This window comes from Procambarus clarkii, chromosome 6 (assembly GCF_040958095.1).
Source record: "Procambarus clarkii isolate CNS0578487 chromosome 6, FALCON_Pclarkii_2.0, whole genome shotgun sequence".
Taxonomy (NCBI): Eukaryota; Metazoa; Arthropoda; class Malacostraca; order Decapoda; family Cambaridae; genus Procambarus; species Procambarus clarkii.
Window position 1 is genome coordinate 32,788,699 of NC_091155.1, and position 13,107 is coordinate 32,801,805.

At 40.5% G+C, this 13,107-nt stretch overlaps 1 protein-coding gene across 2 annotated transcripts in view; it reads right to left on the reverse strand.

Moving 5' to 3' along the window:
• Nucleotides 1-13,107, reverse strand: part of LOC123753944 (uncharacterized) — a 260,619-nt gene that overhangs the window by 85,976 nt on the left and 161,536 nt on the right. For both annotated transcript variants that reach the window (XM_069308142.1, XM_069308152.1), the window contains one exon: nt 4,586-4,731. In XM_069308142.1, coding sequence (XP_069164243.1) covers nt 4,586-4,731 — 146 coding nt within the window. The remainder of the gene's footprint in view (nt 1-4,585; nt 4,732-13,107) is intronic.

A 13,107-nucleotide genomic window follows, 5' to 3' on the forward strand; every position in this document is an offset into this window, starting at 1 on the left:
CACTGTCATACAGGTCTTACTGGCCCATAATCATACACTGTCATACAGATCTTACTGGTCATCATACACTGTCATACAGGTCTTACTGCTCATTATACAATGTCATACAGGTCTTACTGGTCATCATACACTGTCATACAGGTCTTACTGGTCATCATATGGTGTCATACAGGTCTTACTGGTCATCATATGGTGTCATACAGGTCTTACTAATCATCATACACTGTCAAAGAGGTCTTACTGCTCATTATACAATGTCATACAGGTCTTACTGGTCATCATACACTGTCATACATCTAGGTCTGTTAGAGCATCTAGGTCCAGCAACATTTGTGTTCTAGGTGACATTAATTTTAGTGGAATAAACTGGATTAACAGAACAGGGAATTAGGAAGCAGATTTTCTAGAATTAATTGGCGATTATTTTCCTTACGCAACACAAAAGGGAACCAACGCGGGAAATAAATATTTTAGATTTATTGTTAACTAACAGTGGAACACTAATTCATAACATCGAAATAGGGAGTGAGTTAGGAAACAGTGATCAAAAAGAAATCAGATTTAGTATAAAATGGAATAGATCTGTAGGAGAAAATTCTGTTAAGTGCCAGATTTTCGAAATGCTGATTTTAATACTGATTTTTTATTTTAATAATAATAAGAATTTTTTTGGATCAAATAGATTTGGGCATGGGGAGTGAGCGGGTCTTGGAGCGAGACGTGAACCCAGCGATGGGTGATGTAAAAAGTAATTTCGATGTGGAATCAAAATATAACTTATTTAAACATATTCTAAGCAAAGAACAGGAACGAAGTATAAATTATTCGCGTACCACCCGTGTTAAAAGTTTATCTTTATCTACCCTGTCAATTCCTCTGAGAATTTTGTAGGTAGTAATTTGCAACTATTACTAACCTATCAACGGTATAGGTTAAGTAATAATTGTAATTAAGAAGCAATAAGATGCTTATCCTAACATACTAAGAAGGTTAGGTGAGGTCGGTGTTTTCTATGAAGCTTTTCAAGGTAAACTAAAATATTCACAATCAATTAATATGTCACATATGCACTTATTAAATAAGCCAATATTGACTATAAGCAAGTGCGAGAACGGGTTGTACGTATGTGGTGTTCAAGATTCTAAACGATTCCTTACACAGGTTCCTGAAGGCTGTTCTGATGTTAGCCAGCCTTGCATATGCCGCAGATGTAATTCTTTTTATGTGGGCTTCAGGAGACAGGTTTGGTGTGATATCAACCCCTAGATCTTTCTCTCTGTCCGTTTCATTAGTATTTCATCTCCTATTCTGTATCATGTGTCTGGCCTCCTGTTTCCACCGCCTAGTTTCATTACTTTGCATTTACTCGGGTTAAACTTTAGCAGTCAATTGTTGGACCATTCATTCAGTCTGTCTAGGTCGTCCTGTAGCCTCCTACTATCATAATCTGTTTCAATCCTTCTCATAATTTTTGCATCATCAGCAAACATTGAGAGAAACGATTCTATACCCTCTGGAAGATCATTTACATATATCAGAAACAGTATTGGTCCAAGGACTGACCCTAGCGGGACTCCACTTGTGAGGTCTCGCCAATCCGAGACCTCACCCCTAACAGTAACTCATTGTCTTCTGTTACTTAGGTACTCCCTTATCCAACGGAGTACCTTCCCTTTCACTCCAGCCTGCATCTCCAGCTTTTTCACTATCCTCTTGTGTGGTACTGTATCAAAGGCTTTTTGACAATCCAAAAATATGCAGTCTGCCCACCCCTCTCTTTCTTGCCTGACTTTTGTTGCCTGGTCGTAGAATTCAATTAGCCCTGTGAGGCAGGACTTGCCATCCCTGAACCCATGTTGATGCTGTGTTACAAAGTTCTTTCGCTCTAGATGTTCCACTAGCTTTCTTCTCCATCAGCTTGCATGGTATGCAGGTTAGGGACACTGGCCTGTAGTTCAGTGCCTCCTGCCTATCCCGTTTCTTGTATATTGGAACTACATTAGCTGCTTTCCAAATTTCTGGCGGTTCCCCTGTTTCCAGGGGAAACTGCCAGAATTTGTTATACACTATGGAGAGTGGCAGGCACAGTGCTTCTGCTCCTTCCCGTGACTATGCAGCAATTTAGTTTGAGTCTTTGCCTTGCTTTCGATGTCATTTCCGTATTGTCTTTCTGCCTCTCTTCTCATCCTGACATATTAATTCCTGGAACTCTGGTATCTATCTCTGCTCTTTCTGTATGTGTGTGTGTGTGTGTGTGTGTGTGTGTGTGTGTGTGTGTGTGTGTGTGTGTGTGTGTGTGTGTGTGTGTGTGTGTGTGTGTGTGTTGTGTGTTGTGTGTTGTGTGTGTTGTGTGTGTTGTGTGTGTTGTGTGTGTTGTGTGTGTTGTGTGTGTGTGTGTGTGTGTGTGTGTGTGTGAGTGTGAGTGTGGAAAAAAATTAGTTAGTTGTTAGTAACAGTTAATTGATTGACAGTTGAGAGTCGAGTCGAAAGAGCAAAGTTCAACCCCCGCAAGCACAACTAGGTGAATACGCACTGACACTCACACATCATGCCATCTCTCCTTTTCAAAAGTACTGTTTCGAGCAAGAGTTAAAGTGTATGCATCTTACACATATATATTAAAGCTCATCTCAAATGCCATACATTTTAGGTATTTACACACTGGAAAAGTTAGTCTTCCGTTGAACTTACTTTACAATATATACTTAAGAGAAAGGTTAAGAGAGGAAGGTTAGGTGTAGAGGGAAAGAGGAAGATATAACAGATAAGAGGGATGGGGAGTAAATATTCCAAGACTACCAAATATTATTATAAATGATAGTTAATGTCTCACCTATCTTCTCTACTTAATGCATTGTGTTATTTAACTAGGAAAACTTCCCATACGATGCATGATCGAGTCAATACATTCTAACTCATCCTACCCAGACCTAACCTATCATAGGTTTCCCTCCTAATACACCCTGGTCTAATGTCACAGTATTAGGGAGGTGGGGAAGGGCAGGTAAATGGGGATTAACCTATGCTCCAGATCCCATCTTCCCTGTGCTCAGCTGAGCAAACATTTGAGGGTTATGACCGAAAAGTAAGATTAATAATTCTAACACGAATTTTCTCTATCTTTCTTATGTTTCTTTTCACTGTTGATGGTAATTCAAAGATCAATTCTCCAAAATTCATTTTTATTTCTAGTCTGACGCGACACTTGAGCGCGTTTCGTAAAACTTATTACATTTTCAAAGACTTTAGTTTACAAACACACAACTGAAACTGAATAGAGCTTTCACATCTTCGAGGTTTATATCTACATTTGGGTGAGGTGGATGAGGTGAAAAACGAACTTTCAACAATGGGTATTCAATGGGTATTAAATTCCAACACAAGACAGAACACGAAACAATGGGTATTGAATGGGTATTAAATTCAAACACAAGACAGAACACGAAACAATGGGTATTGAATGGAAGTAATTGTAGAAAGCCTATTGGTCCATATTTCTTGATGCTTCTATATTGGAGCGGAGTCTTGAAGTGGGTAGAATATAGTTGTGCATTAATTGGCTGTTGATTGCTGGTGTTGACTTCTTGATGTGTAGTGCCTCGCAGACGTCTAGCCGCCTGCTATCGCTGTATCTATCGATGATTTCTGTGTTGTTTGCTAAGATTTCTCTGGTGATGGTTTGTTTGTGGGAAGAGATTATATGTTCCTTAATGGAGCCCTGTTGCTTATGCATCGTTAAACGCCTAGAAAGAGATGTTGTTGTCTTGCCTATATACTGTTTTTTTTTTGGAGCTTACAGTCCCCAAGAGGGCATTTGAAGGCATAGACGACGTTGGTCTCTTTAAAAGCGTTCTGCTTTGTGTCTGGAGAGTTTCTCATGAGTAGGCTGGCCGTTTTTCTGGTTTTATAGTAAATCGTCAGTTGTATCTTCTGATTTTTGTCTGTAGGGATAACGTTTCTACTGACAATATCTTTCAGGACCCTTTCCTCCGTTTTATGAGCTGTGGAAAAGAAGTTCCTGTAAAATATTCTAATAGGGGGTTATCCCTACAGACAAAAATCAGAGGATACAACTGACGATTTACTATAAAACCAGAAAAACGGCCAGCCTACTCATGAGAAACTCTCCAGACACAAAGCAGAACGCTTTAAAAGAGACTTCCTTAATCTTAAACTAATAAACAAAACAATTATTAATATTCTTTAAAATGCCCTGACCATTACAAGTGTTAAAATATACATTTGCAGATGTAGATACGCGTTCATGTAAACTCTACCCCTACCCCTCTCTCTCTCTCTCTCTCTCTCTCTCTCTCTCTCTCTCTCTCTCTCTCTCTCTCTCTCTCTCTCTCTCTCTCTCTCTCTCTCTCTCTCTCTCTCTCAAAACAAAACAAAAACTCTCAGAAATTAAAGTGAAACAGGGCTGACGTGGAAAAAAAAAACAGATAGCGTAAGTAGATCATAAATAACTTTGTCGTCCAATAATAAGAACTGATGATCACATATTGAAGACGGCCAAACACGATTATCAGTAAGCGATCATTGCTGGTGATTATACAAGAGGTAGAGGACGACCAAGACACACCTGAAGGCTCCGGTAACCTGGGCTGAGAATCCGTCAAGGACTAGGACGAGAAGGGCGCCATACACGTCCCCACCACCACCAACCTGAAGACGCATTGACCCCAGTCTGCCTGGCCGCACCAGGGCACCAGTCACCAGGTACTGCTCCTGTAGGGACACAGACTGGTCACCTGCAGGTCATTATTAACTCCTCAAACTCACACAATTACTTTGATAATCAACTAGGTTTTAATTCTGTAGGATGATAATCTTCATATGGTTGTGGACAATTATTTGTAAACGGTCCCATCTACCTGTTGATGAGAAAATACTCCATCAATGAATGAGGCTGAACTTCCATCTGTGGAATTCCAGCAGATGCGAGTTCAATCCCACATATTGCCATAATATTCTTATAAATTTATCATGTTGTTTTAATACCAGTGTGCCTGTATCTACTCACTTCTTTTATGCTCATTAAGTCTAAGACTAAGACTTAGACTTAAGTCACAGACTCATTAAGTCTAAGACTAAGACTTAGACTTAAGTCACAGACTCATTAAGTCTAAGACTTAATGCACACTAAACTGCACATAATCACAAATATGTGCACGCACGCACGCGCACACACACACACACACACACACACACACACACACACACACACACACACACACACACACACACACACACACACACACATACACACAAACACACACACGCACACGCAATATCCCAGAGATATTAGAGAGAACTTTTTTTTAGTGTCAGAGTGGTTGACAAATGGAATGCATTAGGCAGTGATGTGGTGGAGGCTGACTTCATACACAGTTTCAAGTGTAGATATGATAGAGCCCAATAGGCTCAGGAACCTGTACACCAGTTAATTGACGGTTGAGAGGCGGGACCAAAGAGCCAGAGCTCAACCCCCCAAGCACAATTAGGTGAGTACACACACACACGCACGCACGCACGTACGCACGCACGCACACACGCACGCGAGTATGAGCAAATAAGAACAATGAACATCGAGTTATAAATATTCAGTATATGCATTCACAGGAGCCATTCTCGTGTGTCACCTTTGTATTGTAGTATTGGACTGTGTGTCACCTTTGTATTGTAGTATTGGACTGTGTGTCACCTTTGTATTGTAGTATTGGACTGTGTGTCACCTTTGTATTGTAGTATTGGACTGTGTGTCACCTTTGTATTGTAGTATTGGACTGTGTGTCACCTTTGTATTGTAGTATTGGACTGTGTGTCACCTTTGTATTGTAGTATTGGACTGTGTGTCACCTTTGTATTGTAGTATTGGACTGTGTGTCACCTTTGCCCAGAACTAGTGATGGGAATAGAAAATTTACTCCAATAAGTTGTACGTCCAGATTTCCTGAAGCAAATGCTGTGTGGACTTCTAGAGCAGAGTCTCTTACCTTGCATCTGATACGTGTCTTTACTGCAAGTGTAGTTAACAGAACTTGTGATAAGGTCATGTATGGGGAGCCGGTCAGCACGCTGGACTTGTGATCCTGTGGTCCTGGGTTCGATCCCAGGCGCCGGCGAGAAACAATGGGCAGAGTTTCTTTCACCCTATGCCCCCTGTTACCTAGCAGTAAAATAGGTACCTGGGTGTTAGCCAGCTGTCACGGGCTGCTTCCTGGGGGGTAGAGGCCTGGTCGAGGACCGGGCCGCGGGGACACTAAAAGCCCCGAAATCAACTCAAGATTACCTCAAGAAGATGGTCCTGATTCCTGGAGCCAAAGTGTTGTACGGTTTGATAACACTGATTGTCACCCGAGTCAGTTAAGACAAGGGATATCTTGAGGTTATCTTGAGATGATTTCGGGGCTTTAGTGTCCCCGCGGCCCGGTCCTCGACCAGGCCTCCACCCCCAGGAAGCAGCCCGTGACAGCTGACTAACTCCCAGGTACCTATATACTGCTAGGTAACAGGGGCATTCAGGGTGAAAGAAACTTTGCCCATTTGTTTCTGCCTCGTGCGGGAATCGAACCCGCGCCACAGAATTACGAGTCCTGCGCGCTATCCACCAGGCTACGAGGATCCCTGGTGGATTGGGATCCTTGCACTTTTTTCCTGTTGTTCTTGTCTGCTGCGAGAGGCATAAGAGGTCTACTTCTATGTCCTGTTGTATTGTTGGTGGTTCTAAAAGTGAAGAAGTTTCGGATGTGTCAGAGTGGTCTAACCTTGCTTCTTCTACTTTTAGTTCAAATTGGATGAGGGTGTTTGTTTCACAGAAGAGCCAGAGTGATGGGGACCAGCTGTTCCTGAAGGGATTTTACCAGATCTGAAAAGTGACTTCTGAGATCACCCTCATTAATCAGGATAATTCCCTCACCCATCCCTCATCTATTCAACTTCATGTCAGTGGCTTAACGCTAGAAAAAGGAGTAATAACCAGTGGAAAATTTACATATTCATGCAGCACAGGATGTTCCAGCTCAAACTGTGCTCACGGTATCTTAAACCGAACTATAAGTGTCAGAGTTCAGTGCATCACAATCCAGGTATATTATGTGTACCTGATAAAATGCTCCAGGATGAAAGCATTTGTTGGATCTGTACTATCTGTGTATATGTGTGAATTGCAACATTATCACAGCTATACTGGGCAGGTGTAATGTGGCTCTCACTCCCAGCAAACACAAAAATATCCTGCTTTGGCCCCTTGCAGTGTGCAAATTGCAGGATGAAACAAAAACAAAACAGATGAACAATTAAAATTTACTATAATAGTAATGATCAAAAATGGTATCTGAACAGACTTGGCGATCATACAAGAAAACAAACTGAAAAAAGAATATGCAAAAATGAAGTGAACTGAGAAGACTGGTGAACTGAAGGTATTTACAAACAGCACTTCCACTGGCACACAACGCCAGCTGTGAGCAGGCGACGAGTGAAGGAGGCAGTGATGATTCCCAGAGCACACAAGAGACTGGCTTCAGTGGGATGATTGATGAAGATTAAGGCGCCCCAGAGGTGCCATGGGCATGAACAGATCGCGTGTGAGGAGGCGGAGCGGTGTGAGGCAGTTGCTGGGGGGTGAAACTGACTGTCGGACGTGTCTTAAGTAGAGTGGATGTTTGTTTGTGCTTAAGTGTTGCCATTGAGTCTGGTATTTTCATTTGTTTTATTACTAAATTCATATATTAGCGTTAGTAGTGCCAGTGGTCATCAGCCTATAAGTATTTAAGTGATTATTCGTGTACTTTGTCATCATTTCTTGTGATATATTATTGTGTTCCTACAATAGAGTACTCTGGTGTTCCCATTTTATCTCACAGTTGTTTTACTCAATAATACCTGGAATAGTTTTGACGTTTGATAGGCTAATGTGTATATGCAGACGCTGAGTCACAGTACTGTGGCTCACGGTATGAACACTAACGTGGATATGATTAACTGTGACGGGAGCACGAGTAGTGCTCAGATGAGTAGTTTGTAACAGCAATTCCCTGTCAAATAATTTTCATTTACAATCATCAATAATGTCATTGTAAATTATCCTTCATTACAAACTTTGCTAATAAGATTGGCATGTACGATTGGATTGGCATACAATAATTATATTGTTATTAACAAGTAATTACTGTTAAGTTGCACATATATACTACAATGCTGGAACATTTAACTTGTATTTTGTTATTGTACAATTCACTAAGAAATTTATTTAAAATGTAAATAATAAATTTATTCTCAATTCTGAGTTTGGGTTAACCCAGGATACTTGCTTCTTCATCTTGCGCCCTGCCAAACAATAGGTCGATGTAATGTAATAAGATCATACTATGATACCTTAATGAAACAATTATCTTTCAATTCATCAATACGAAAGTAAAAGTCAATAACACTAATAATAATTAGTTAATCTTAAAATTGAACCAGGAGCCGTGTGCTTCTGCTGAGGTTGCCTCCCGGCCCAGGCATACTGCGCCCGCACACACACACACACACACACACACACACACACACACACACACACACACACACACACACACACACACACACACACACACACATACACACACACACACAGGACAGCCTCCTGATGTGGTGGAGGCTGACTCCATACACAGTTTCAAGTGTAGATATGACAGAGCCCAATAGGCCCAGGAATCTGTACACCTGTTGATTGGCGGTTGAGATGCGGGACCAAAGAGCCAGAGCTCAACCCCCGCAAACACAACTAGGTGAGTACAGGAAGGGAGCCAGTGGCTGGGAGGACAGCGCTCTGGTCACGTAATCCTAGGGTCCGGGTTCGTAGTTATTTTTTATTTATTTATTAAATTGATTAGCAGCATCCGCCCACGCGTTGCTGAGCCACAGCAACTTTCCCTGTCCCCCAGTCCTCCCCACCATTCCCCCCTCACCCGTCTCTTTGGCCTCCCCACCATTCCCCACTCCACCATCCCCTCTTCCTTCCCACCATGCTCCACTCCCCTGTCCCTTTGTCCTCCCCACCATTCTCCATTCCCCCATCCCCTCGTCCCCACCATCCCAAACTCCCCCGTCCCCTCGTCCTCCCCACCATCTCTCACTTCCGTCCCCTCGTCCTCCCCACCATCTCTCACTTCCGTCCCCTCGTCCTTCCCCACCATTACCCCCTCCCTTGCCTCCTCGTCCTCCCCACCATCTCTCACTTCCGTCCCCTCGTCCCCCCTATCATTCCCCACTCCCTCGTCCGATGCCTTCCCAAATGGTCTGATGTTCACATCAGAAAATTGGGAACATCAAGTGATCTGATGTTCCCATCACTGAAATATCAGAAAAAGGTTAAAAATGAAATGACAATATGAAAAAAAATAAAAAAATAAACTATACTCACAAAATGAACGGTATGGTAAACAACACAGCTCAATTCCAACGCAATTCACACAAAATAATTAAATCAAAATGAAAATAAATCAAAATCTTTGAAAATTCAAATATCATTGCAATCAGAAACATTGAAATGGAATTGTAACATACTTAGTATACCATGTGTGTTACTTTTACATGCAACAGTTGGCGTTGTTTTTCAAGAAAAAGCATAGTTTTACCTGTCACAGGTGTGGTATTTATACTTATAATTACGAAATGAACGGTATGGTAAACAACACAGCTTAATTCCAACACAATGTCACACAAAATAATTCAATAAAAAATAACATAAATCGAAATCTATGAAAAAAATTATCAATGCAATCGGAAACATTGAAATGTTATTCGTGACATATTTAGTATAGCGTGCATGTTGCTATTATGTGCAACAGATAACGCTGTTTTTCAATAACGCATGTTTTTACCTGTCACAGGGGTGGCATCTATATAGTAGGTATATAAAAAGACGCGCCTATTCGAATGCAACGTTGTGTCAAAATTTCAAAGCAATCGGTGAAGAAATTGCGTGTTGTTCTTATGTCCAACAGATGGCGCTGATTTTCAAAAAGCCTGTTTTTTCCTATCACAGGTGAGGGTTGTATATAGTAGATATATAAAAAGACGCGCCTATTCGAATACAACGTTGTGTCAAAATTTCAAAGCAATCGGTAAAGAGGTTTCGAAGATTTCCCTCGCTTGAAAAACTCATGAAAAACACAGTTTTTCAGATAAAGCATGTTTTCTTTTTACCATCACAAACGTGTCATCTATACAGTAGGTATATAAAAACCTGCTCGGATGCGAATGGAACGTTGTGTGAAAATTTTAAAGCAATCGGTGAAAAACTTTCGGAGATTATTGGTTATGCACAAACGAACATTTCCATTTTTATTTATGTAGATTGTATTTTATTTACCATTGAATTAGCTCTTTTAGAGAGCAGACTGTACAAATTATATTTATCCCACCGATAAACCTCCTTCCCAAACTTGGGAGGTTTATCTTCGATTTCAACTACACAAGAATTAGCCTGTTAGTTACTAGGACTGATTATATTATAGTAAATTCCCCTTATTCAAATCTACTAATGATTATTAATATTATTTTTAATAGACCACAGCTTAGCTGTTATAGTTGTGGAAGTTCTAGGTAGCCAGGCCGGACTCGACTCAGTCACGTGGTCTATGGCGTCCCTATTGAGCAGGATGGGACAAGATTAAGTCACGTGGTCTATGGCGTCCCTATTGAGCAGGATGGGACAAGATTAAGTCACGTGGTCTATGGCGTCCCTATTGAGCAGGATGGGACAAGATTAAGTCACGTGGTCTATGGCGTCCCTATTGAGCAGGATGGGACAAGATTAAATCACGTGGTCTAGCGTCTCTAGGCGACGCTCCACTTTAGTAACCTTCACACGTCTCAATTCACCTGCCACGAATTACACCGTAAAATCTACTACAACACTGTATTCAATATATGTATTAAATAGCTTAAATAACATTAATATGAAGGGGTGATATTAATGTGCTCACTCTTGGGTGTTATAGGGTAAGCGTCATAACCGAGACAGTATGTAAATAAATGGAAGATCTCTGCCACTTAAATACTGAACGGAAACATTGACTTCTCAGGAGTTTATGGTGTTGATCTGAGGTGCACAAATCCACGAGAGTAACGTGTAATAGAACAATATTCGTGTTGACAGTTGACACGTGTGCTGTTCCGTTGTCAATCAAGCCGTTCTCTTAAGGGGTCGTTAGTTCCAAATATGCCAAAAATATGCAATAAATGAAAACTCGTTCGATTTCAATCAAACTTTTTTGACAAGTTTTATATGAAAAGGGTTTCATCTGGCCCAAGTCTCAGGTCATCGTAGCATAAACAGGAAGGGAGAAAAAAAATATTGAATTATATTGGGGGCCTCGTAGCCTGGTGGATAGCGCGCAGGGCTCGTAATTCTGTGGCGTGGGTTCGATTCCCGCACGAGGCAGAAACAAATGGGCAAAGTTTCTTTCACCCTGAATGCCCCTGTTACCTAGCAGTAAAATAGGTACCTGGGTGTTAGTCAGCTGTCACGGGCTGCTTCCTGGGGGTGGAGGCCTGGTCGAGGACCGGGCCGCGGGGACACTAAAAAGCCCCGAAATCATCTCCAGATAACCTCAAGATATGACAAAAAAATTTCCAAAATGGTCAAAAACGATTATCAAACAAAAGTGTCAACCGAAATCATGTCAATGACTCTCAGCTATCACAATAGCATATATTAAAAACAAATTATAATTAGTTTTATTAACAAAAAAATGGTTTAAAAAAAATTGCCTTTTTTTTATTTTATCTCTCTTATTTGTTTATCGGGCGATTTGTATGAAACTTATACACGTGACTGCACGTGAGCATATCTGTAAGGGTGACAATCTTGGAGGAAATTGGTTGATGTCAACCTCAGCCACAGATGGCAACACCTTAGACTTTATTTTTTACTTATTTATTTTTAAGTAACATAAACGTTCAAATTTCTCTTTCATTTTTTATTTAATTTACATGAAACTTACAACTTATATGTAAAGTTTATGTCTCTAAAATCTGAAGCAAGTGTTTTTTGCTAAGTTCATTTATTGATTTTATAAATAGCAATAAACATGATATATTTGCATAATTTTGAGGAGGGGGGGGGGTTCTTTGACTATTTGTATTAGGAAAACTAAAGACGTTTTGGATAATCCCCTTCTACAGATCCTTTATTATATGTTAATGTGTCAGAAAAGTGTCATAGAATGATTATATCTGGAAGGTGTGGTTGTGAATATAAACTTGAAAATATGTAAAATTCGTTGAAAAAGTAAAAAATAAAAAATCTTCCTTTCTATTTAGGCTGCAGTACTGAAACTTAGAACAATTGCAGCCCTTTTCATATATAACTAGTCAAAAAATATTGGTTGACATTGAACAAAGTTTAAAAAACCAACTATCGTTCCGTTAACTAATCGTTCTCTTAAAATTTCGTTGCTTTTCACTCGTATGCGCGATTTGGCCAAAAATGGTCGTAATTTGAAATTCACGGTTTTCATGATATTTTGAAACATTATGAGAACTTCTTGCCCTCTTAATCTACCAGAAAACCCTTAACTTTCTGTTATGGAAAAAGAAAATAAAAAATTGATTTTCAACTATTGTTTATTTTCTAATTATGTCCATTTTCGGCTATATGGGTAAACAGCCAAATTCAGACGTAATTTATAAGTTGTTTCAATATGGCAGTCATCCTCCTCCCCGCTCCAGGTACCTGGTACCTGGGGGACCTGGTACCTGGTACCTGGGGGACCTGGTACCTGGTACCTGGGGACCTGGGGACACGTCCCCAGATACGTTTTCATTGGTAACCGGAAGGAGGAATTTGATTTAATTTATTTCATTACTGGCAATTCATTTTCATTTAGGGAAGCACTATTTAGTGTATAAGTTTTAGTGTTAAATTAAGTAATACTATTTTGGGTGTGAGAGTTTAGTTTAGTTCATTTATTATGCACCCCATACCCATTTTGTTGGCGGTAGTGGAAAGGGTTACAGAGGCACATCATGGGCTCAGGGACTATAATGGCGATGTGATAATACTAATTACTCGTTTTCCAGAACAAATTTGTGTCGTACGCCATCTCTTCA